This window comes from Alexandromys fortis, unplaced genomic scaffold (genome assembly GCF_014885135.2).
Source record: "Alexandromys fortis isolate MF-2015 unplaced genomic scaffold, M_Fortis_MF-2015_v1.1 scaffold_63, whole genome shotgun sequence".
NCBI classification, from domain to species: domain Eukaryota; kingdom Metazoa; phylum Chordata; class Mammalia; order Rodentia; family Cricetidae; genus Alexandromys; species Alexandromys fortis.
Genome location: NW_026067953.1, coordinates 4,512,425 through 4,539,188, shown reverse-complemented (window position 1 = coordinate 4,539,188; position 26,764 = coordinate 4,512,425). Strand labels below are relative to the sequence as shown.

Below are 26,764 nucleotides of genomic sequence, written 5' to 3'. Positions count from 1 at the left end.
TGGGACCCCTTCCATTTAAATACCATCCTACACTTTATCAGTTTCCATGGCTCAAACAAGTTCTTGAAGAGCATTTAGTGTAATGACCTTGAATATGTCATGGCATTTTCCTAAGAGATCAACAGTAATAAAGCAGCTGGTAGAGCCAGGAAATACACATCTTTACCCTAGCATTTGAGAGGAGAGGTAATTATTTTTGTTTAATATGGTTAAAATGTCTTGTTTTCTGTGGTGCATTTGTTTTCCCTCTACCTAGTATTCTGGGAGATGAAGTTATGGGAATCTGGTCCAGACATGCTGAGAAAGCAGATGTCACCTGTGCCTGTGTATCTCATTCAGGAATCAGCCTTGTGACGGGAGATGACTTTGGCATGGTTAAATTATACGATTTTCCATGCCCAGAAAAATTTGTAAGTGCTTAGTATTTTTGTATTACTTTAGCTGTATCTTAGATGATTCATCTTTTCCCACATTATATAAAATGTTATGGTGCTGATACTAAATACTGTAGTTAAAATTTCATTTCCAAAGGTTTCCTCCTCAACACCCAAAATAAAAGCTTAATATTAAAAACAAATCTTCCAGGCCAGGTGTGGTGATGCCTGCCTTTGATCTCAGCACTTCAGAGGCAGAGGCAGGTAGATTTCTGAATTCAAGGATAGCCTTGTCTCAAAACACAAATCTTCCCTATAGTCTCCAGAAACTCGTAGACAAATTTTGATGAGCTTTTACTAAGTTCCACCCTACCCCCTTTTTTCAGAGAGAAAAGCTTCCAGGGACCTGTAGATATGACTACCCAAATGAATTAGTTTGTTGTACACAGACCTGTAAACTGCCAGAGGGCTACCTCCCTACTCTTGTGATAAATTTTGGGAACCTTTGTATACATCATTAATGAGGGAGTTTTCTGTTTTAGGCAAAGCACAAGAGGTTCTTAGGTCATTCTCCCCATGTGACGAATATTCGATTTACCAGTGGTGATCGACATGTTGTCAGTGCTGGAGGCGATGACTGCAGGTCAGTATTTCAGTCCAGGAAGAGCATGACTACCTCAGTACTAGTGAAGACTTACTAAAGTAACTCAGCCAGTATCTCTCAGATGGTAACAGCCAGTGACTCCAAAGCCATTACCTCATATAAACAAACAAGTTATTGTACATGTGATCCGAAAGATAAATTGGCAAAATCTAAAAACCTAGAATGTGATGAACTCCTTGTCACTTTTTTTTTTATTGTAGTTTGTTTGTCTGGAAATGTGTACATATGCCTCACTGAACTGCCAGTATGATGCTGAGAAGACTGAACAAATCTCACCTCAAGACCAGTTCCATGACAAAAAAAAACCAAAACCAAACTCTGCATGGTCCAGTGGTGCTAACTGAAGACTGACAGGGAGGGATGCAGAGAACCATCCACACAGCAGAAGACTGACAGTTCGCAATGCTTGCTGTATGTACCAACCCATAATCTGTACACTGCCAGATAATTACATTGCAAATGACTCAATTACTTGATAAAAGCCATCCTCCTCTTATTGAGGAGTGTGTAATTTGGCAGACTTGCCCAGGAGATTTAGGGTACAGCAGTCTTAAAAAAAAATTGAAAATTTTCTCATTTCTAACATTTCTTCAATGAAATATTTCACCCTTGTACAAGGAAAGGCGTAAGTGACCATCATCCTAAAGTGTCAGTTTTAGAAATGCAAACATTTTTCTTAGGGGAACTTACACAAGCTTTCCTGGCAAATGTTTCTTGAACATTAGTTTAGTGCCCTCTGCAAAGGACACTGCTCCCCAGTCTGCTGAGAATAGATCCCCTCAGCAGCATATGACGGCTACGTTTTCATGCTCGAGCTGTCAATCTTTGTGTTTCGGAGCCATCTCCATAAAATTTTGAAGCAAAATATGGCATTAATGGGAAAGTGGTAATAATGAACATTCATTTCCAAGTGTACAGTTTTTTAAGGTTCTGTGATAGCAATAGTTCAACGGAAAGATAATACTGCATATTTAAAGGTATGATCTAATTAATAAACCTGCTCATTCTGTAAAAAAAACATTAAATTCATACACGAATAACACTGGGCATACATTTTTATAGTTTTCTATTGAAACAAGCTGTTTAACTAGATGTATGCCAACCTGTAAGGCTGTTTTCCAAAATGACTCCAGGATCATCTGAAGGAACTCAGTCAGAATCCTTCCATTTTAATGCTGCCAAAGATTGGGACTTAACTTCCAGGACTCTGCTGTTTAGCCTCGCTAGTTTCTTCAACATGAGAACTCCAGTAGACTGTCGTGTAAAACTTATTTTTCTACATGTGACGACACCGAGGATGCTCTACTGGTTATTTTCATTTTTATTTTACTGTGTAAATTATCTTTGTAGCATAGATTCCCTCCCCCAAAGCCTCTGGAATCCTGTTTGGTTTGCTATGTTTTCTATGGCTCAAAAATTGTGAATATTAAAACCAGAATGAACACACTGCATCAGAGAACTTTTGTCTAAGCAGTGCTTGGAGCCTGGCAAGTTTTAAAGCTGAAGGCTGATGAAGAAACTTCAAGGACCTTAAAGCATAAGCTCTTCCACTGCTCATGCCAAATGGTCCATCTATATTAGGCCAAGTTTTTCTAAATACACTGGTATTACATAAAATGGGAGTCAATAAATTAAAGAATTCATGTAAAAAGAAAACCACCTTCAAATTTAAGCATGGTATATATTATAGTTCTAAGATTTCCCCTCTGGACAGCTTGCCAGCTTTTAGTTACAGAAAAATTTCAGTTCTATAAAAGTCCATAATGTTAAACAAGTAAACCATAAAGAAAAAACTGCTTCCTTTCTACTTTTGTCCCCCAAAGTGGCAGTCCCTGCTGGATTAACCACCAACTGTGAAAAGGATGACGAATCATATACAATCTGCCCTATAGTTTTTAAATCCAGGGAATTATGGTGTGTACTTGCACTATCTGAATTTACAGCCCAAGACTGCCACCAGTTGTTGTCATCCCCCTTGTTTCCGATGTAAATGCACGCCAAAGCACATAGCACACTCTGCATCATCATCAACCATGTCCACTCTTTCTCTGGGTGACTTCTTGTGTGGTTTCATTTAGAACAAGTAGTCCAGTTAATTGTTTTAGGGTCAGAGTAAGCCTGTCTATAAACCACAGTCTTGAACAACAAACCATTCAAATGTGGGGCTATAGCATGTACTTCAGATGGTAGAGTGTATACCTAAATTTGTAAAGCCCTGGATTTAATCCCTAGCACCACATATTAAATGGGGCATGTCTATAATCCCAGGTGTAAGCACAGAATCAGAAATTCACAGTCATTCTTGCCTACATAGTGCATTTGAGGATAGTCTGAAGTATGTGAGACTCTACCTTAAAAAAAAAAAAAAACCTTTTTAATTGTGTTTACGGTCACTGTCTACTAAATAACAGAAAGTAATTGGGTTGTCACATGTTCTTTTTTTTTTTTTTTTATAAAAAGCTAAACCAGTTAAGTCCCTGTCCCCCACTTCTGGTCTTTACTGGACAGTTATGAGAACACATCAATGCACATTTTTACAAAGTGATAGTTAGAAAGCATAGTTCTGGAAATTCACACAATTTTCAACAAAATTTTTCAGCTGAGATGCAATGCTAGAATGAATGCCTTAAATTTAATGGAATGCACTTACAGAATGAAGAATTGCCACCTCACCTGACCCTTTGCAGCAAGCAGCTTTAGGCCCTTGTCTCCTTTGTCCTTTTGCTCTTTCTGATCTTTACTCTATGGGATTAGCATGGCCAAAGCCAACTTATGAAATGGTCGAATAATTAGCTTAATGCTTTTAACTCTCAATGAAAAGGCAATGACCACAGCAGTAGAAGGGCTGGCTTCACAGTGTTAAACAAGACTTTTATAGGCGTGACTTTATTATCCATCCTTTATGTAACTTAACAGTTTAAATTTGGTCCTGAAAATGTTTGAGCTTTTATTATCCCCTTTACTAACCACCTCTTACACTTTAATTTTTAAAACATCAAGTCTTTGAAAAATCAGTTGTCTGTTATTTAAAACATTTGACACTTCTTGCCTTAACAACTTTCAAAAACCACACACATAAAACTTCACACAGTGGCCAAGTTTCATCTTATTGTGACGTTTACCCATTTGATTTCTGTAATTATATATAGTTCTGCATTTAAAATATACCACTTAAATCTACATTTCAAGAATGATCTTTAGGTGTAACTAAGTATATTTTCTGTGGAGTTATTTCTGACAATATTTTTCAGAACATTGGAATATTTTATACTCTTGTGAGTTCAAAGTCTGTTTTCTGAAACTTTCTGTATATACTTGTAAAATTTTTTGTATGATTTTGTGATAATGTAGTCTCCCCAAAATTATTTTTAAATTATATGCTAATAGTAAATAGAAGCGTTTCAATGAATTGTTCATATGTTTTTGCATTTGTCATTCCAACCATGTTTACCCTATATGACCATGTTACTACTTACTTTCACAGAAGGCAAGGGATCTCAGTCCACTCTACCAGAGTAGCACTTAAGCTAAGACTCTGTATTATGCTTTTCAAAGCAAACTGATTCAGACATTAAAAACAAAATTTAAATTAGTTGTTCAAATCTGCCTTAGTATTTTGGCCATTCCTATTTCCTCAAAGATGATGCAATATTTGTAACCCAGTGAGAAAACGCTGCATCATCTTTGGGAAAAGCAATTCAGCTGTGAGGACAATGGCCTTCAAACAGGCACTACAGCCCTAAGTTACAGGACCATTACTAAAAATGATGTTAAATAGCAATGTACAAATATGCCGTAAATGTTTTAATAGACTTTGGCTTTTCTTCAAACTGTCTCCTTCCATAGTCAAAACTGTCTTTTTCATCGTCAAAACAAACAAACAAAAAATGTTGAAACCACTTAATAAACTTACATACTTGAAAAATTAGACACTTCAGTTAGGCAACAAAATTCATATTATGAAAGCAATATATTCTAAATTTCAAAGACGTGACAAGTTCTGTAGAGTATCTCTCAGAAGATGGAAGCTTTCAAACTCCATGATCTTCTTGCCAGGTAGGACTATGGCATCATTCGCTGAATAAATAAAACCAAAAATTTGTTAAATTAACTTCTCCACATATAAATACAAAACTTCTAGCTAAGGTGTTTGTTCTTTTAAGAATTCAATTACATAAAGGTGATTAAAGTTTAAAAATTATGCAATTTAACTTCTAGGCCATGTTAAAATGTTCTGAAACTTCAGTATTTTGCCATCACTAAAGTCTAAGAAAACTGACTTGGGATTTCTTTTACTTTTTAAACTATGTATGGACATGAATATAGAGGCCAGAGGACAACCTCAAATGTCATCCTCACAAACACTATCCGTCTCTCCGTGGCCTGGAACACTCATCAAGTAGGCTGGACTGGCTGGCTGACAGCAAACCCCAAGGATCTGCCTTCTGCCTCTGTCTTCCCAACTCTGGGATTACAAGTGCATGTTCACAATTTTATATGGGTTCTGGGGATCAAACACGGACAGATCCTCAAGCTTGTGAGGCAAACAGTTTAAAGACTAAGCAGTCTCCCTGCCCTGATCTGAGACGGTAGAGCAGTGTGTTAAAATATATACACACAGACAATCTGCTGGCCTAGATGTTATGTTTGTACTGTTGATGCTCAGAAGTTAGAGGGGCTGAAGGGTGGATTCAGTGGCTCCCTATTATTCACTGTGCTCTGGATTAAAAAACAGAACTCATCTGGAGATGATGTCGGTTAAACAATGTCATCTCTAGGTAAATGTAGTTCATGTTGTAAATCATTTTTGCTAAAAATAAAAAATCCTTGTCTGATTTTTAAAAGTACAGAGGAGATAAAAATTCAATTTCCCTCAGATTTGTGTGCCTATACACAGGATATAAATCTAAATGCCATTAAAATTAGAGATGCTAACTTAAATCCTCACCTAGTTTGAGGTCGAATCCATTTCAAGGCATGTCTTGGTGGTACAGTAATGGTGGGATGGTAAAACGTGCAGTCTGGTCTTGTACACTGAGTATTAAACCTACAGTGCTAAACACAAACAAGAGGGAACAAAGGTTCAACAAAATCTGCAAGATAATACAGGAAATACACCCATGAGATAAGCATAAGCAGTCCACTGTAACTAAACTAACAGATGTGGTAATGCCCTCTTAATACCACTGAAAGCCTTAAAAAATATACCTCCTCCTGAGACACAAAATCTCAGCAGAGCCGGGCGGTGGTGGCGCACGCCTTTAAAGCACTCGGGAGGCAGAGGCAGGCGGATCTCCGTGAGTTCGAGACCAGCCTGGTCTACAGAGCTAGTTCCAGGACAGGCTCCAAAGTTACAGAGAAACCCTGTCTTGAAAAACCAAAAAAAAAAAAAAAAAAATCTCAGCAGAATCATAGCAGGATATCTGCTAACATGTGCACAAACCCACACATATGCATAAACAAAAATAAAATGTACACAGAAGAGAAACCCAAACTTCAGAGTGGAAAGTAAAATGTCTTACTTTTGGGTGGTAGAAGGGACATTCCATTTTCTTACAAGCTGGGAAGTAACGGCAGAGCTGACCATTAGAAGATGGTGCTGGTGATGAGACTACTAACAAAAATCAAAATAAAGAATGGTCAAATCTATGTGGCAACATTTTTTAATGCAGTCTGCTGGAATTTTTAAAGTAAGACTCAATTTATAATACCAAGTTTTATCTATCAGTCAAGATAAAATGGCAAAGAAGGGCAGATTTGTTCTTTAAATGGTAAAGTAATTTCTAAAACTATTCTTTTGTTGTTTCATTTCACTTAGAGCCAGAAAATGGCACTTTCTACTTTTTCACCCAAATACAACAGTGCACAGTCACTAACCTGGTTTTGAAGTCAGTACTGGAATTCTTCTACTGATGTGTGTGAAGGGACAATCTGGTTTAGTACACTTTGCATCATATTTACAGTTTGGATGCACAAACAAACATTTTTCAGCAAATTTACAATTGGGAAAGGCTCTACAAAACAAAAACAGTTTATTATTCATATTTAACATTCTCAATGACGATTAGTTTTTTGTAGAGGGACTTCACAATTACCATGCATGGCTGGGAAGATAGTGTCACTATTTACGAGCACTTCCTGCTCTTCTAGAGATCTGAGTTCAGTTCCCAGCACCAACACTGAGTGGCTGGACCTCAAAGCTCAGGGTATCCAATGTTTTTTTCTGGCCTCCGGAGGCACCAGCACACATGTGGTATCCAGTCTGTCTCTCTCACATACACACACAGAAATAACTGGACTAGGAACACAGTTCAGTGGAGAGCATGTCTCTAATATGCGTAGCTTCAATCCCCTGTGATGGGGAAGCAATTAGTACTTTTTCAAATGAAGCTAAATACCAAAATAGAATACAACTGTATTTCACATCTGGAAGAACTGAACCTCAACGTAGAACATCACAGAATAGAGGTCTTGAGTCATTCCACTTTAGCAGAATATCCAAATCTTACTTTTTTAATTCTGAATTTCATTTGTAAATAATATATTTATGTTAATTTTATGTGCATTGATGTTTTGCCTTCAAGTACGTCTGTGTAAGGGTGTTAGATACCTTGGAACTAGATACAGGTGGTTGTGAGTTGTCATGTGGGTGCTGGGAATTGAACCTGGGTCCTCTGGAAGAGCAGCCAGTGCTCTTAACCACTGAGTCAACTCTCCAGCCCCAAATCTTAAGTAAATTAAAAAACAGTAAGCATAGCTCAAGTGCAAGGCACTGTACTATAGTCCTTACATGTAAATACTATCTATATTTACAGTTTAAAAAAAAAAAAAAAGGACACAATCCAGTCATGGGACCGACCAAACAAAAACTACCACCTAAAAACAATCTCACACAATTCTTTGCATTATATCAGGTAGTTGGCAAGGAAAACTAATCCACACCTACAATATTTTTCATTATTCATATAACTCAATTTACTCCCAACCTAAATAAAATGAATGATGCCTGTGAACACATATATACAAATTATATATACAGATTGTATAGTTACATGTGATATATAGGGACCCCAAGGGACCCAGATATTTCAGGATCATAGGTACCAAACACAACCATTTTCAACACACACAAAGCTCTAGGGAGGGTTATAGTATCTATCAAGTATTTACTTATGAAACTTCTCTACAAAGGAAAAGAAAAAGTAGGATGCAGATGCAGAGATTAATATGCAAAATACACATTTGACATCTTACTCACTTGCAAGGTGAAATGGGATGATGGTATACACACTCATCCCCATTTTTACAAGCAGGCCAGTACTTGCAACGCTCCAAAAGCTTTTCTGGCTTTTGTGCCACACTCAGGTCAGTCATCTCAGCTTCAAAGAAGAATTAAGAACATTTTGTTAATTATGATTTCAGTACAGAGTTTATTCAAATAAATTTGCCCTAAACCCAAGACTCAAAATTGGATGTTCTTTAACGTTTGCAGCCCTATAAAGTAACCCCAATTGATATGGCCAATCCTAGTAATGGAACACGTTAGCAGGAAGGAGATCAGAGTCATCATTATAAAACCTCTGGTACACAGGGATTCTGTAGGTAGAACTCAAGTTTTCACCAAAGTCTAAATTTCAGTCTCAGAACTTTTTCTGAGGTATATTGAGTAAGGCACTAAACTGTTCTGGTATCTAAAAAGAAAACAGCTTTACCTAAAATGGACCAGCACTCCCTACAGGCGGGGGAAAAAGGGGAGAGAGAATGTCATCTAACAGAGCAAGTCTGAACTTGGTTGAGTAGAAGATGCTAAGCTGGGAGACAGACTGGGGAACCATGACCTAGAAAAAAAGCCTCACAAATGGAGTTCACTGTCTCTGCATTAAAGTCATGTCAATATCAACAATATCGCACGTGAGAATGGGACCTCTAACTTTCATAAGACATCTGTATGAAAGTAATTTATGGCACCAAATAAAATTACACATGAAGGCCATATCTGCTGCCTTTTGATCTGATACATCATACAAAAAAAATCCATCGTTGGGTCTTACGTGTTATCTATCACATTGTTTAGGATGCCAATTCTCACCTCAGCTATACTGCAGCAGTGGTGCCAAGCTCTGGTGAGCATATCTGGCTCTGCATGGCAGCAGTTCATCTAGACACCTCGGCAAAAATCTAACATCTGTGAAAGCCACCTTGGTCAGAACCAGATTATTAGATAAAGAAGGTGACACTTCTGCTCTAGAAACCCAACTTCTGTCCTTCCTCCATGAGAACACGGCAGCGTCATATGGTGCAGACAGGAACCTTACCAACTACTGTGTTATATCTGATACAGATCTGTGTCTATGTTACTTTGAAAAGAGGACTAGGAGGTCAGCCCTGCAATGAATGCTTACTCAGCATCCATAAGGCTTGATCTCCTAACAGCAAAAAAGAAAAATAAGAATTTATTTTATAATATATAAGTGTTATTTGAGAATTTCTAAAGAAAACTTATAGCACTGGAAGGGAGAACCTCACTCACTTTGAGATGATCTTTGTCCCATCTCTGCACTGCTCTATATAAAAGACTGTGGTACACACATGAAGACCCACGACAAAGGAAAGACTAGATATGAAAAAGCAGTACAGCCAGAAAAATTAAGTAGCTACTCAAAAATAGTATTTTTTAACTCAAAAGTAATTGTTTTAAAAAGTTGGTCTTTTATAAGATGACTTTCTTAGTGAAGAAAATGTGAAGCAATGCCTTTCCTATACTGACATTTTACTTCCTATGTTACTAAACTCTTTGCATTTGAATTTTCAGAGGTAAATTCACTTTGTATTGAAAGCTGTAAAGTGCTGCTGTGTGACGGGTAGTGGGAGATGGTGCGTGCGATTGGTTAGCGCCTTTAAACACCACCAAAATACCAACCCAAAGACAAAATCTCAAGTCCATGCTTGCACTGGGTAAGGAGCAGTTTCCAGGATCCACAGGCATCTCTCCTGCAATACCATGTCCTCACTGCTACAGTGTTTGAGCCCCAGTGTCCAGCAACAGTGAAGGAGATGCTCTACCCATCCCAGCTGTCTCCACAAGGGCCACGGCACTCACAGATAGGCACACCCATGACTAACATGTGACTGACATTGTCATGGCTTCATCCCACAGATCAACAAGGCCTAGCAGGGAAACTCACCTTTAAGGAAACTGGGTCTTAAAAGAGCCAAGTGTTAAGCAATTAAGCACTAAAACCAAACGTTCCCTATTTTAAACAAAGCATGCAGGGCCATTAAAAAAAAGTGCATTTCCCTACTGCATTTTTTTTATTGTTAAAATTTTGCTTTACTTAGGGTCACACTTGCAGTTTCTTCTACAAACAAAGACACTGACTCACAGCAGGAAAAACCTCTCAAAAGTGCTTCTCACTTGTGGACTCATGATCTGTACTAGTTTACTCTATTTTTAGTGGTTGAAGAAAAAGTATCAATGTATATTTATATCTCTGTCAAAAAATATTACTAAGTAAAGACTTGGAAATTTACTGCTTTTCCCTTGAATCTGTTCATTTTTAAGATTTAGTAATCAGGAGTGACAAGTATAGCTGGGGGATGGAGAAAAGGCCCAGTGGCTAAGAGCACTGGCTGCAGTGCTCTGAACCTGTCCCAGCACCTGTGTGGCAGCTCACAGCTCTAACTATTTCCAGGGGAATTTGATGCAGCAGCAGGCATGCACAGGCTGCCGCACTTTCATACATGTGGACAAAATACGTAACATAAATCTAAAAGGAAAAAAAAGGAAAGAAAGCATAAAGGATTGATGGTACCACACTTGTCACTGGCATCCATGAGGTAAGAAGTGTTGAAAACACAAATGGCTGCCTAAAAGCATGGTGCCATCGGAATGGGGTTCACTGAGTACTAATATCAGTAAGGTCTTTCTGATACTCCGAACAAGCATTCTGTCAGATTAGGTAAGAAATTCCTTTCAGAGAAACAATACTAAGGTGTGGAAAACACCAAAATTGAAACCTATCTTTCAAGTTAAGTTTATGGCTGCTGGCACATGAGGAAAGCAAAAGTTTCTCAAGGAAAAGGCAACCGATGCATCAAGAATGATGGTTCATCCTTCAGCAATCACAATATAAAGAGATATTGTAGGTCACGATGACTGGACTTCATTTTAACACTAGCATCACAGAACACCCAGGAATAAGCACAGGGAGAGTATGGATCGAACTGGTGGTTTTGTGTAACAGAAGAAAAGAGGCTACTGAATAGAAATGTAAGTGGGGCCTCAAACCAATAATTCACTCAAGACAGAGAAATAGGCCAAGACTCCCTTCTCAATGACAGTGGGCTGAGAAGGCAAAGTCTGAGCTCTCAACACACCGTTAGAAAAGCTACCATCTGGGTCCTCAAGCTGCCTGCTCATCAAATGCAACTGCTGTGGGTGGAGGAGACCTCTGAGTCCCTTGTTTGAGGCTGCAGTTTGGTTTACGGATTTCATTCCTTCAAAGCACATCTCCTCCTCTTGATCTGACATGTATCCTGGGGGGCTGGGGACACCATCCAGCGTCACTATAAACTTGGGACTTGCAGGTTTATCTGGTTGTACAAGATCTCTGCCAGACAGATAAAAAATACCATAGAATTAGGGAAACAAACACAAAATGTTGAGCCTCCTAAAGTCCTCTTCAGCAGAACTGTTACTCCCTTGCTTTGCATTTGGTTCATTAAGACAGTCTTAGCCTGACTTCCTGCTATAGCATAAGTAGAATCCTGCTAACACGCAACGGCCATGGCCAGCAATTGCAGCAACATCACCAGTAACCTTTTAGCCTGTACTTATTAATAATGACAATATCCTCTCAACTTTGACTCCATTGTCCATTTGATCCTTATAGGGTCAATATGGAAATAAACCAGAAACCAAACCAAGCCAAGCCAAAGAACAATTAGCATGGGTGCTCCATGCATCCTGGCCATCAGCTTTACTTTTATACTGACTTTGTCATCTGAACACTTGTTTCTTTACTGCACACTCTGCTTTCTCAGGAAGGAACCACACAAGCTTTCACTATTAACGCCCTGCAGAAGGATTTTCTGATTTCAGTTACCCAGCTTTTGAAGTTCGATTCCCTGGGTATACATTTAAGAACAAAACAGAACACTAAACCTTTATCAATGGAGTCCAATTATACTCTGAGCTTTTATTTCTATTTAATGGATTTCTGAACAAGAAAGATGAACTCAAATTTATGAAAACTGAATTCATGGCCTAACCATGACTGAATAAAAGCACCATCTAGTGGGAGCTACAGGAACAGGGACACTGGGAACTAACAGCTGCCCTGCACTATCTAATCACACAAAGTAGCTACACAAGAAAAAAAACAAAAAACCATCTACCGTGTCTGCATAAGGTGTCCTGAAAGTACCCGAAGGGCATCTGCAGTCTTCATTCCCGACTCCTGGTTTGGTGTCACTACTATTTCCTCAGACAGCTTTGGCTTCTTCAGAATAAATGATCTTGTGTCTGCATGGACCATGGATTCCATGTCATAGTAATCTGAGCCAAAAAAATTGGCCATAAATGTTTACTTTTGAATATACCTTTTATTCTTAAAATCACACATGTGAGAAGAATGTCAATCTTTTATATTATTACAATTACTTGTAAAGAAAATCACAACTAATCTCTACTCAGAAATAGAATGTCAATCTTACTCCAAACATCTTTTCAGAGAACTCAGACAGTCCTTTCCTCATGTGGCATATTGAAATGACATTCTCTGCCTAGAGTGGAAAAAGGCCTGCCTATAGCACATCTTTTGGGATATTAACAGTACACAGTAAAAGGAAAAGCTACTTTTTTTTTCAAACCAGAAGGAATTTAAGAATCTTAGTGTTTCCTAAAAACTATGATTCAAAAACTGTTGAGCTACTTTTCCAAAATGGGTTCTATTCATTCTTCACAGTAATATTTACAGAAAATACTGCCTGGTAAGAATTCAGTCAGCATAAGTTCTACCCAGCTGTACAAAGAAATCTATTTTGAAATGGAACTTTAAGATGAATGTGTGTCACACTAACTTTCAGTGCAAGCCACAAGCTCAATCATCTACAGTATCTACAGACTGACTACTTCACAGAATGAGTAAGTTCTGAGTGGGGATGATAACCTATCAGTATGTCATCATATGACAAAAGCTAATTGTCTTTTAAAATCAACAAATAAAGAGAGAGCAAACTTCAGGCTATTAATTCACTGAATGGTTATTTACTGAGCAACCAAGGACTGTGTGAGGTACGTACATAAAAAGGAAAAGAAAATCAGACACACACAATTCTACAACAGCAAAGCCAAGAAAGGGAATGAAGAGGTGCTGGTAGAAACATGAGGGAGGCACCTCCTCCGAAGAAAAGCTTGCTGAAGATGAATATGTAAAATGAGTATTAAAACAATGAGTTCAAGGAGAGCAGCGAGAGTCAGAGAGCCAATACAGGCAAAGAAAAACCACTTGGAGCAAGGAAGGCCTTTTCACAGGCACGGAGAAAAGGGAACAAGTGTGGAGTAGCTAAAAAGATGTCTGTGATGGTATGGGAGGGGGATTGGCTATGAAAGAATGGAATGATGGATCACATGCCTCACTATTTTGGATTTTGGTCTGGAAAGAATAAGAGGTTCTTGAGCAGGGAAGTAACACTATCATCAGGTTTCCAGAAAAATAGCTAAAATACTCTCTTCCCATGCTGGGCACAGTTATAGAGATCTTTAGTCCCAGCACTCAGGAGAGGCAGATGCAGGAGGATATCTGTGAGTCCAAGGCTAGCCTGATCTACACAATGTATGTTCCAAGCCAGCCAGGCCTACAAAGTAAGACCTGGTCTCAAATAAGTAAACAAATAAAAATAAAAGTGCCCCCCCATTCCTTCAGCACATGCTCCACACTCCACCACCACAGGGCTTCACAGGGACTGCACACTCCACACTCCACCACCACAGGGCTTCACAGGGACTGCACTGCAAGCACAAGCAGGGAAGTGGAGTGGGTGGAAGAAAAGACATGCAGGGAAATCACAAGTACAGGGAGAGGAGAAGCCAATATAAAAACGTCAATTTTAGAATTATTTAGTGTGAAATCCTCTAGGGTTCCTACCTATTTAGAAGGAAGGTAAAAATTTGCAATCTGACCTCTGGAGAGAAGAGCGGCAGTGTCAGTCAGTGTCTGTGATCAACGGTTACGATACCCACCAAGAAACTGACTTACAGTGTTCCTCCCATGTTACTGAGGCAGTCTGAAGCTCTTAAAAACTCACTGTGTGTGCTGGGCGGTGGTGGCGCACGCCTTTAATCCCAGCACTCGGGAGGCAGAGGCAGGTGGATCTCTGTGAGTTCGAGACCAGCCTGGTCTACAAGAGTTAGTTCCAGGACAGGCTCCAAAGCTACAGAGAAACCCTGTCTCGAAAAACCAAAAAAAAAAAAAAAAAAAAAAAAAAGAAAAGAAAAAAAACCTCACTGTGTGGCTGGCTACCTAGAGTAAAGCCCAGATCTCAGTGTAAGGAATCTGCACTACCTTCCTGCACTTTGTGTGGTACTGCTGCCCTCACCACTTCATACCTTAGCAGGGCACAGAAAAGACAAAAATAATGCTGAAAAGAAAACAGATAAAGTTAGCATTTATGAGCATCAGGGGAAAAGGGCTGGCAAAGGAGGAGAAAGAAAGGCAACGAGAACAAAAGGATAAAAAGCCCAAAGAACATTGGAACACAACTCCCACAGGCTACTGAGTTTAGGGAAAAGTCCAATGAATTCAGTTTCGGGCCAGGGAGATTGCTAAGTGGCTAAAGTACTTGCTGAGCCAGGCATGAGGACTGCAGTTTGGACCCCTCAGAACCCATGTAATTATCAGGTGGCACTGGTGATCCACCTCTTCGTTTCAGCTTCAGAAAGCAGAGACTGGAATCTCAGAACTAAACTAGCTGTATCAGGAAGCTCTAGGTTTGCCTGAGACCCCGCCTCAGTACATAAGGTGGAAGAGTGAAGGAGGCTGATTCCTAGCATCAACCTAAGCCTCAGCATGCACATACATTCATGTGAACCCAACACATGAACATGCATACATAAGTGCATGCCACAAGTACACAGATGGACCAAAATCTAGATTTCTCTACTCTACACATCCATGCACTGCCTGCTACAGCTTAGTTCAGGCACCGGGTGACAATGAACCCCTGCAGAGAGAAGCCTAACACTTTGTCTAGATGGAGCATTTACTTTCTAGCCCTTTCTGAAGCCTAACAAAAATGGTCACGAAGAGTTTTGCTTTTAAAATAAAAAGGTATACACCCATAAATAAAAGGCAGACAGCCATATTTTCAAAGTAAAAAAGCAGGAGTAGAAACTAATTCTGAGACAGCAATAAAGTTATCTAATTTAGAACACAAAGTTCTCCAAAGACTGAGAACTAACAACAAAGGGGACCTTGGGCAGGGCAAAAGAAAGGCATGTTAGATGTCCACTTCAGAAGCAATGAGCCTTTCCGAAAGTCTCAGTCCATGCACCTATTTTCTGTTTGGAATCTTACCACTCCCACCTCAACCCCCACAGTGAGGACTTCAGATGACCAAGTCTGTACTCTCCTGTCCATCACTGCTGCAGAAGCAGGGATGAGTTACCTAGCTCTAGGACAGAAAGGTATCACAACAAAGTAACAAGAATGAACACTGTGAAAGACTGTTTAAGAGGCAGCTTTCCTGAAAATCCTAACCCATTTTACACATCCCCTCCCTTGGAAAAGGTGGGTTCTAGACAATAAATTCCCGAAAGACCAGCTATGCTCAAATAAATCTGTAGTGAAACAGGGAGAGGAATTAAGTAAACACTATATAATAATTAATATTAAGGTTTCTCCATGATCCTCCTCTACTGACTGAGCTATGTCAACTTTGACAATCAGGCTATTATTAGGAAGACTTTTATTGGTACAGTTGATCAGTCTAAGAAGGATAAAATAGCATTAGTAACCAGGGTACCCCTCAAACCAGACTGACATGACAAATCACTCTCCACTCAGGATCCACATTCAAAAACAAAGTCCAAACACACACGGACCAACACAGGAATCCAGAATACCAATCAACATTTCACTGGTTCTCTTTTAAAATAGATAACCAAGGAATTACATGCGGAAAGCCTCTATCATGAAAGCCAAAACCAACAATGTAAGAGAAAACAAGACTAAGAAGGGAAAAGAAAAACGTCAAAACCTACTTTTAATATCCTTGAAGAAATAAAGTATTATATATGCCAGGCAGTGGTGGCGAACGCCTTTAGTCCCAGCACTCGGGAGGCAGAGGCAGGTGGATCTCTGTGAGTTCGAGACCAGCCTGGTCTACAAGAGCTAGTTCCAAGACAGGATTCAAAGCTACAGAGAAACCCTGTCTTGATGCCCCCCCCCCAAAGTATTATGTGTATGAAACAAAACAAAGGAACATGAACAGAGAAAGACTGCTCGCTCATTAGCCTCCTAGAAGTACCTAATGCTTCAAGCTGAGCTGTGCAATGACAGTAAAAACAAGGAAAAGAGAAAAAGGAACGCCCAAGAGCTGATGAAGTGGGTATAACAACAGCCTTTGACCCCGCACTTCAAACAAGACTCTTATGCGTTAACTCTGTATGCAATGTTGCAAGGCTGGGCATCTCAGCACTCAACAGGCAGAAGGCAGGCGAAGTAGGGTTAAGGCTGGAAGTATAACGACTCCATGCCATTCAGATGGGTAGAACCTGAAATCTAGACAGAGGTCAACCTTTGAGAGCAAAGGCATGTGTTGAGACATAGAGAACTAGGGAAAAAATGATTGTGGAGTTCTGAGAGGGGAAGATGACTTAAAAGGTAGAAAGCAAAGAAAGGAATCAAGGAGCAGGATTTCCAACAAAGGACAGCTTCATGGGAAACACAAGAAAAGATGTGTTAGGCACGGTGGCAGCACAAGTAACCTAAGCACTTGGACATGAACTCAGGACTGCAAGCTGGAGTCAGTTTGGGCCACATAATAAAACATAATTAAAAATAAAAGAAAATTAAAGTGTCAGATATCCAACTACTCCCTGCATTTATTAAGCACTGAATGTGGACCTGGCAGGGATTGGGAAAGCAAAGACACAGACAAATATAAGGACTGCACTCCATCCTGAAACAGCCCATGGGGTGTGTATCGGAGTGAGTCGACTTGCTTGTCAGAGGTTTAGAAAAGTGGTTAGTGGTTCCTGAGAAGGAGCCTGTACAGTGATGTCAGCACACTGGGTAAGTTGAACTGGTGCAGAGGGGGTGCTGAGGTGCTGAATCAGCTCTGGAAAAAGAGCAAAGGTGGGAGAAGATGAGCTAGGGACACGTGCTGTCCAGACAGCAAGAATGAGTGGCATAGGGGAGAAGGTGGACTAGGAGCTCTAGCTGACTTCACAGCAGCAAGGTGAGCAGCTAAGAGTCAAGGAGGCAAAGCATGGGGAAAGAAAGCTCACAAATGAGGCAAAAACACCACACATGAAGGAAATGCAGATCTTACATCCCAGCCCTAAAAAAATTTCATCAATCTTATTGTGTTGTCTTAGGGCAGGATCTAAGAGCTACATGCTACACTGCGTGAGGTGTAAGGAATGGGAATGGCAACAGAACACCGACACATCACAGTGAAAATGTAAACATGACCCACCTGGACTCCTCTCCATTGTCTCTACCATTACCGGGTCAATCTGCAGTCGGGATAATAACTGCCTCTGCTGAGTGCCTAGAATATAAGTTTTAAAACTTAACTAAGCTTAACACAAATATCAACATTAATTCCTCAGAAATTAATCTTTGAATTTATTTGAATGTCTTAAAAATAAAACTTCTACAACACAATCTGCTAATATTAACAGTCTTCAAGCATATTTCTGTTAAACAAAAAGCTGTTCTTGGATTAAACCAAAAATGGTAATGAAGTTCCATATGTGAGGTGGCCAGTCTTCTTGGATTGAAGAAAATGTGGCAAAAACCAAAGGGTGGAATAAAACAGGAGTTAGTCATTTGTGACCGGGGGCTGACAATCAACTACACAATAGGTATGGAAAGTCTGCTTCTGGAACTCTTATAATTACTACATACTCCATACTAATTCCCCTTCCCCATGACCACCTCCTAATCTTTGAAAACAGCAAAACATGTGGGAACTTAAAACCAAAGCCAAAACATATTCCACAATTACTGTGTGATTAAATTCTTAAGACAAACTGGCATAGACAGATGCAAAATGAACAACGGAACAAAATGACACTCGGAATTTGCGATCTAGATCCTCCGCTGGCTGCATATCAGACTGTCCATGAGTTTAGTAAGAACATTCAGCTGCTCAACAGTGGCCCAACAAGCATCTTTTTGTAATGTGATAGTGACCTGTTTCTGAAAGTAGACTCCTCCCAGTGATGGATGATATAACCTAAGGAGACAGTCCTGTCATCAAGTGATGTGGTCTCAGGATAATTCAGGTTCTCAGGCTTCCTAATATCATACGTCACTGCTACTTCATAATTGTAGTTTTGCCACTGTTATAAAATGTAAGGTAAATATCTATGTCTTAGGTGGCCTCTGTGAAAGGATTTTTTGACCCAATGGTGTTGCAACCCACAGGTTGAAAACCACTGATGTTATTTTTAGATTTATACATCTACTTTTCTTTAGTTGATCAGATAAAGTACTTCCTAAAATAGCTATTAACGTTCATTTCTTTTTAAAATCTTTTTACTTGAAAGGTTTTCTTTTCATTTTACATACCAACCACAGTTCCCTTTCTCTTCCCTCCTTCCACTACTCCCCCAAACCCTTATCCACTCCTCAGAGAGGGTAAGGCCTCCCATGGGGAGTCAACAAAGTCTGAATTGAGGCAAAGTCAAGTTGAGGCAGGACCAAGCCTCACCCCTCTGTATCTAGGCCGAGGAAGGTTTCCCCCCACAGGGAATGGGCTTCAAAAAGCCAGTTCATGCACCCAGGATAAGTCCTGGTCCCACTGCCAGCGGCCCCAGACTGCCCAAGTCACAGAACTGTTACCCACATTCAGAGGGTCTAGTTCGGTCCCATGCTGGCTCCCTAGCTGTCCGTTCAGTGTTCATGACCTCCCACAAGCTCAGGTCAGCTGTCTCTGTGGCTTTTCCCATGATGATCTTGACCCCTTTGCTCATATAATCCCTCCTCCCTCTCTTCAACTGGACTCTAGGAGTTCAGCCCAGTGCTTAGCTGTGGATCTCTCCATCTGCTTCCATCAGATACTGGATGAAGGTTCTATGATGACAATTAGGGAAGCCATTAATCTGATTATAGGGAAAGGGTAGTTCAGGCACCTTCTCCACTATTGCTTAGAGTCTTAGCTGGGGTCACACCTATGGGTTCCTGGGAGTTTCCCTAGCACCAGGTTTCTTCCTAATTCCATTATGACTCCTATAAAGATATCTCTATATCTACTTGCTCTCCCTCTCTGTCCCTTCCCCAACTCAACCATTCTGTTCCCTCATGTTCTCTCCCCCCCTTCCAATTTACTCTAGAGATTTTATACTAATTCATACTAGTATTCTTGAGTGCTTGTTTGGAAGGTTCTAGCAGGGAAGGTTGTTCTCTTCAACTAAATATGCAGCTTTGGGAGAGATTCAACATGGAGCAGTGAGGAAAGATTTATCTACCTAGTCAGCCAGATGAGCTGTTACTAATAGTGACAGATGTCTCATAGTCACAGAGCCCTTACATTCACATACTCAAATCATTTAGCATTTATTTTTATTTTGAAGGTGTGACTGTTTGCATCAATGTATGTATGCTCATTTCACGTGTGCCTAGTACTGACAGAGGCCAGAATAAGGTGCCAGGTACATCACAGCAACATGCTTTTAAGTTTTAAAAGGTATACTCAAGTTAACATTTTACCAACTGCTCTTTATTAAGGTATTTCTCATGTGTGCAAAAGAGAGCAAATTCTGCCGGGTGGTGGTGGTGCACACCTTTAATCCCAGCACTCGGGAGGCAGGGGCAGGCGGATCTCAGCCGGGTCTATAAGAGCTAATTCCAGGGGCCAGAGAGATGGCTCAGTGGTTAAGAGCATTGCCTGCTCTTCCAAAGGTCCTGAGTTCAATTCCCAGCAACCACATGATGGCTCACAACCATCTGTAATGAAGTCTGGTGCCCTCTTCTGTCCTGCGGACATACACACAGACAGAATATTGTATACATAATAAATAAACATTAAAAAAAAAAAAAAGAGCTAGTTCCAGGACAGGCTCCAAAGCCACAGAGAAACCCTGTCTCAGAAGAAAAAAAAAAAAGAGAGAGAGAGCAAATTCTTTTGAAAATTACCATGCAAAAACAATCATGGAGAATAAACCTTAATTCATAGATCATTTGCTAAAGCTGTATTCCTGTTGGACAACCTACAAACATGTTATAGGTTACAGAACCAGTAATGAAATTAAACAGTCTTATAGCAAAATAACACAACAGAAATACCTGAAGAGAATGATTTCCTCTCAAGTTTTACTTAGCACATCTTTTCAAAGCATCACCCTAAGGTAGGAGGATCACAAACTGACACCACCAAGGGTAACTTAGCCAAAATCTTACCCTAAACAACCCCCCCTCCCTTTTGGGAGACAGTGTCTTACTATGTAAGGCCTGGCTAACCTAGAATTTGTTACATGGAGGTTAACCTTGGACTCAAGACATCTACCTAAGTTTACCTTCTGAGTTCTGGTATTAAAACAGCTGACTCCCAAAAACAATTTTAAGGAGGTTATAAGCCACTGAGTCCTTGCCTAGCTGGGCATGTACAAAGAGCTATATTCAGTCCTCAGCACCTTCAAACAGCAACAAAAAGGCATTGCTGAAGTTTCATACATTGTAGACTGCCAAGTTATTATACAGAGTTCCAACTAATGAAAACTCCAACTTATTTTTCTATGCGCTGCTGCCTCTATACCAGAGCTAGTTATAGTGTGGAAACGTCTAAGGATCAGCAACTAAGACATAAAATTTACCTTTCTCAGTATTTGTTAGGAAGCCAATTATTTTTACATCAGTAGCCTTTGACTGTGATTCAAATTCTATTCTCTCTCGAAAATCTTCCAACTCTCTGTTGCATTCAGATGTTGATGCTGAATAATCATTCATTTTAAACGCTAAAGATGAAATTTTTGCTTCGTTCTGGGACACTCTAACGTTCAAATCAAAAAGATTTGCTTCCACTGTCAAAATAGCTGCTTTCATTCCTTTAATTTCATTGATATCAGTTGCTATTTTCCTCAAAAGGTGGGAAATATTGTCCAGCTCACTTAGTGAACAAGAATCACTTGTCAGAGAACATAAGTCAGCTGGTTCTGGTGAGAGGAAAACTGGTAAAGACGGTGATGGAAACCTTGATGACATTTTCATAAAATTCTTGGCATTTTCACAGGCCATTAAATTATTTCATCAAAAGTAAAAGTAATCACCAATGTCACCTTTAAAAGTGCTAGCAACTACTTTAAAACCTATAAATAAAAAAACAAGGTGATATAATTCTAGAGCAAGAATTCATACTGTGAAAAGTTGAGCACACCAGACCAATATTCCCTTTGACAATTAAGAGCACTGGCACCAACACTTGTGTCCTACTTAGCAGCTCCTCTGCAAATAAACTCTATTATTACATACAAAATAATCCTGAATTCTGATTGGCTGAGGAGAGACACATGACACTCAAAGAACTTTCTATTATTTACTTCATGTGTTAGGAACCCTGAAGAGCTACTCCATAAACTAAGCAAGTATGGAGCTTTGGATTATGTTCAGTTGCTTGATGTAAAATTCTGTTTCCTCTGATAGCAATAGATGATAGCACTACCCTGGCATTCTCTACAGGGCAGGCAACTAGACTCACAATCACAGACCAATCTCTTAAAACTGACCCAGTAACACACTTCAACTGTGCACCGTTGGAAACTGAGGGACAGTGGTGGCACAGCTCAGTAGTGGAGCCTGCCTAGGACAGAGGACCCTGACTCATTCCTCAGCACCACTTCAAACAATCAAAATGGTGTTACTTTTAAAACAGAAAAATAATCTCTGTTGCTTTGGATAAGATATAAGCTTCTCAAATATTTTCTCCCATTTTATGGGTACATTTTTGGACAATTTCCTCTGAAACAGGTTTTTATTTTGTGGCCTAATTTATTTCTTCTTTTGCATCTTGTGCTTTGGTATTCTTAGGAACCACTCCCTAATTCAAGGACATGTATTTATACTTACTTTTTTCCTTATGAGTCTTATAACTGGCGTTGGAGAGATGGCTCAGAGGTTAAGAGCACTGACTGCTCTTCTAGAGGTCCTGAGTTCAATTCCCAGCAACCACATGGCGGTTCACAACCACCTATAGTGGGATCTGATGCTCTCTTTTGGCATAAAGTCAGACATGCAGATAGAGCATTTATATAAGTAAAATAAATAAATGTATTTTTTTAAAAAAAATCTTATAATTATCTCGACAATGCAGGTCTTCTGATTCATTTTGAGCTGTTTCTTACATATTTGGGAAGATCCCCAACATTTTCATTTTTCATTCAGACACGCAGATGACCCAGTAATACTTGTTAAACAATATTCTTTTTTTTTAATTTATTTATTATGTATACAATATTCTGTCTGTGTGTATGCCTGAAGGCCAGAAGAGGGCGCCAGACTTCTTTACAGGTGGTTGTGAGTCACCATGTGGTTGCTGGGAATTGAACTCAGAGCCTTTGGAAGAGCAGGCAATGCTCTTAACCACTGAGCCATCTCTCCAACTCCCAAGCAATATTCTTTATTTATTTATTTATTATGTATACAATATTCTGTCTGCATGTACAACTGTGGGCCAGAAGAGGGTACTAGACCTCATTACAGATGGTTGTGAGCCACCATGTAGTTGCTGGAAATTGAACTCAGGACCTTTCGAAGAGCAAGCAATACTCTTAATCGCTGAGCCATCTCTCCAGCTCCCTAAACACTATTCTTTCTTCACTGAATTGTTTTATTGCACTTGTTTAAAAACAAAACAAAACAACCCATCAACTGATGAGGAACGCATGGCTACCTGGACTCTGGTACTGCCCCTCAGTGTATTTATAACTTCATCAGTCAGGCTCATTATGCATTTTCTCCAGTATTACTTTCAATAGTTTTGATTCCTCTAGATTCTATTTCCAGATGAATTTTAGCATTCAAGTGGCTAATTTTTACAAAAAAAAAAAAAAAAAAAAGAAAGAAAGAAAGAAAGTAGGGAGTTTCCATGGAGACCAAGTTGAAATTATTGACTTGGACAGTTGCTATTGTAAATATTCAGGCATCTGTACTGGCTTGCCCTTGGGGTCCCGATGGTATACATCATCAATCAGCTGCAGCTACTGAGAGCATCTCCTGTGCACATTCACTATGTTACCTTTTAAAGGCCTTGTCCATCTCCCATCTCTCTCTCTCCCTTCTGTCACTCTTGTCCCCAAGGACTGGTCTCTGCCTCCCTGCCTGCCTCCTCTTCCAATAAACCGCCTACGTGAGTCCTGTTACATTGCATATCTTCTCTTTGCAGCATTTTTAAATAAATTATACCAGCTACCTTACTGGCAATTAAGTTTTCCAAATCATTTACATGGAAAATCTTTTAAAGCTGGAAACAATCCTTATGAGGTATCCCAGTCCTAAAAAGTCAAATACTACATTTTCTTCCATTTGTAGACATTAACTTTGAATCTTCAGATATGTGTGTTTCATAGAGGTCAGGAAATTACTAAGGAGCCATGGAGAGGAACTTTGAAGGAGGAAGAAGAGATAGAATGGACTACTATAAAGGATTAAAGTGAAATAACAGAACAGGAAGGATTAACGTGGGATAAAGGAGCAGATGGCAAGGTAGAGAAGTATGGGAGAGATAAATGACAATAAAGACCTTTCAAAAAAAGACACCTGGAAATCTCTATCACCATGTTTGCTAGCTCAGAGTTAAAATGAAGTCACCTCGTTAACAAAGCAATGCTCCTACTCAACACCAGAGACTAAAAAACTTGGTGCCAGGAATGAGTTACTTCTTTTGGAGTTACTGGCCAGTAACATTACAGGTTATTTTCAATGCTCTTAGCTACTGCCCAGAACTTGATGGTAAGACCCTATAGCTGAAAATACCACATTCTTGAGTCACAGGACATGATCAAATCAAGTTGGTTCACAACTCAAGTTTTATTCTTCCTGGCTAGTTTCATACCATGCACCAAAGGAGAAAAGTAATCAATTTAATATATAAACTCTGGAAACTACAACAATAACCAATGCCTGGCAAGACATGCCTACGGATGCAAACAACATGGGAGTAACCAATTACATTGCTACAGTGGTTGAGATACTGAGCCCAAACCAGACCAAATTCCAGCATGGAGAGGGAGGAACAAAATCCTACCTCTGGCAAGGGAAAGGCAGAGTCAGTTTTCTTTAAGAGTATAGTCCCCAGTAAGGCTTCATTAGAAGACCACAAATCTAAGAATGTTTGGGGCAGCACAAATTGGTTTTGAAACGATTAAGAAAGAAAGAGGGAGGGGAAGGGAGGGAGGGAGGGAGGGAGGGAGGGAGGGAGGGAGGGAGAGAGAGAAACGCCCCTAAAATTATAGTCTTTGGTTTGCTAGTCAAATAGCTACAGATCATAATTATAGAAAAAAAAAAAGAGTGGGTGATGGCAGTGCACACCTTTAAACGCAAACACTCAGGAGGCAGATGCAAGTGGAGCTCTGAGTTTAAGGTCGGCCTGGTCTACAGAGTTCCAGGACAACCAGGACTACATTAAAAGAATCCTTGTCTCAAAAGACAGCTAACTGTTAAAGCAAACATATAAAACAATCGTTATATAAATATCATTATTTACCTATAAATTAATATAACTCTTTAAATTTTAATTCAAATAAAAGACAGTGTACAAAACTTGTAAGGCTTTGAATTCTAATAGCATTTAAGATCACCTAGCTGACAGATACATCCAGATCAATGTTAAGAACAGCATATCCTCATTAAGAACTATCTGCAAACCAGCTCATTAGCCAGGGCAGCAGCAAGCTACCAGGAAGACAACATCAAGAGAGTGGCCTAACAGAGGTCACACAGATAACAAGGTACTCAATAGCCTAGCAGATGACCCTTGAATTGCTTGTGGTACCTATGCCAGCTTTACATACAAAACTGAAAAAACTCTTCCAAAGATTCCCATAAAAAGGTTCATTAACAGAGAAACCTGAATATTTTAACACATTCTTTAAAATAATGGTGAAGCAGGTAAGATTATTGTTATACCTATTCACAGATTAGGAAATTAGGGCAAAGAAAGGTTTTTATCAGCTAGTAAAGGGCAAGGCTTGGATTTAGCACCCCAAAACTTTGCAATTACTATGTTCCTGTACTTGTCTCTATGACCTGTTAAATGGAGCAAACAGTTATAGAACTCCATGCAGTATACTGTTCAATGTATGTATGCATGTACGTGCATAAGCACACACAGAATACCACTCATCAAATGTTCATAGATGTGAAACTGCCTATAATACCACATAATACAAAACTTTTCAATGCTTACCTTCAAGAAGGGCAGTTGAGAAAAGTGGGTGTGAGTTTCCTTCCTCAGAACACAACACTCCTCTTTAGTAACAATCTTCCAGTGCTTCCTGTCCAGTAGGACATATCAAGTACACAGGCACCCACCTTATGATTGTTAATGACTTCCATTTTCTCAACTTTACATGGTGTGAAAGTAATACACACTCAGAATACACTGCACTATGACTATTTGCCTATTCTTAGCCTACTGTTAAGTATAAGATAATCTCTTATAATGTTGGGCAGCTGAGGCATTAAGCCATGTGTTTTATGATGGTGTCTGATCACAAGTGTAGGCAGTTAATGCTGTGTACTTACAGTTACTACTCTGTTACACTGAATAGAAACCCTGTATCAGATAATTTTGTCCAATCAAAATTGAGTAACACTAAGTTATCTAAACAGGTTAAAAGAAAGCTACATACGTGGGGCTGACTGATCCTAAAGCCTCATGCAGACACCCCACCACTGAGACGTAACCTCAGCATTTTCACTTTTCATTCTGAGACAGTCTTAAGTTGCCCAGGGAAGCACTAATTTGCATGCCTCCTACTTTAGCCTCTCAAGTATCTGGTATTACAAGCATGCATCACCAAGCCTGCCATCTAGGCGAACTTTTTTTTTTTCCTTTCCCCTGAGACAGGGTTTCTCTGTGTAGCTCTGGAGTCTGTCCTGGAACTCACTCTGTACATCAGGCTGGCCTTGAACTCACAGAGACCCACCTGCCTCTGCCTCCTGAGTGTTGGACCACCTGGCAGTCTACAAGGAATTTATGACAAATATTTTCAAAAGACATGGGTTTAGCTGGGCACAGTGATGTACACCCTTAATTTAACTCCAGCACTAGTGAAGCAAAGACAAGTGGGATCTCTGAGAGTTTGAGGCCAGCCTGGTCTATATAGTGAGTTCTAGGACATCAAGAGTTAAACAGCGAGACCCCATCTCAAAGAAAAAAAAAAATCAAGAAAAACTAGAAGCATGGGTTTATTGGAATAGAACCCATCACATATTTCAAAGTATTTGCAGGTTCATTTACAGTTATTTCTTCTGGAGAGTCCATAAAGACAAAGCAAAGC

General features: G+C 39.6%; 2 protein-coding genes across 7 annotated transcripts in view; one reads left to right on the top strand and one right to left on the bottom strand.

Annotated features, from left to right (window-relative positions):
• The window catches only part of Eml5 (EMAP like 5), a 120,097-nt gene extending 115,801 nt beyond the window's left edge, over nt 1–4,296 (top strand). For both annotated transcript variants that reach the window (XM_050151402.1, XM_050151401.1), the window contains 3 exons: nt 257–410; nt 917–1,017; nt 1,239–4,296. In XM_050151402.1, coding sequence (XP_050007359.1) covers nt 257–410; nt 917–1,017; nt 1,239–1,275 — 292 coding nt within the window. In that variant the 3' untranslated portion in view covers nt 1,276–4,296. The remainder of the gene's footprint in view (nt 1–256; nt 411–916; nt 1,018–1,238) is intronic.
• A 525-nt stretch (nt 4,297–4,821) lies between these two features.
• Nucleotides 4,822–26,764, bottom strand: part of Zc3h14 (zinc finger CCCH-type containing 14) — a 41,597-nt gene continuing 19,654 nt past the window's right edge. For 2 of the 5 annotated variants that reach the window (XM_050151370.1, XM_050151375.1), the window contains 8 exons: nt 17,740–17,814; nt 12,436–12,595; nt 11,416–11,648; nt 8,297–8,417; nt 6,916–7,052; nt 6,561–6,652; nt 5,987–6,093; nt 4,822–5,115 (listed from right to left, as the gene is read on the bottom strand). In XM_050151370.1, coding sequence (XP_050007327.1) covers nt 5,109–5,115; nt 5,987–6,093; nt 6,561–6,652; nt 6,916–7,052; nt 8,297–8,417; nt 11,416–11,648; nt 12,436–12,595; nt 17,740–17,814 — 932 coding nt within the window. In that variant the 3' untranslated portion in view covers nt 4,822–5,108. The remainder of the gene's footprint in view (nt 5,116–5,986; nt 6,094–6,560; nt 6,653–6,915; nt 7,053–8,296; nt 8,418–11,415; nt 11,649–12,435; nt 12,596–17,739; nt 17,815–26,764) is intronic. The other 3 variants (XM_050151371.1, XM_050151372.1, XM_050151374.1) reach the window with 3 other exon arrangements.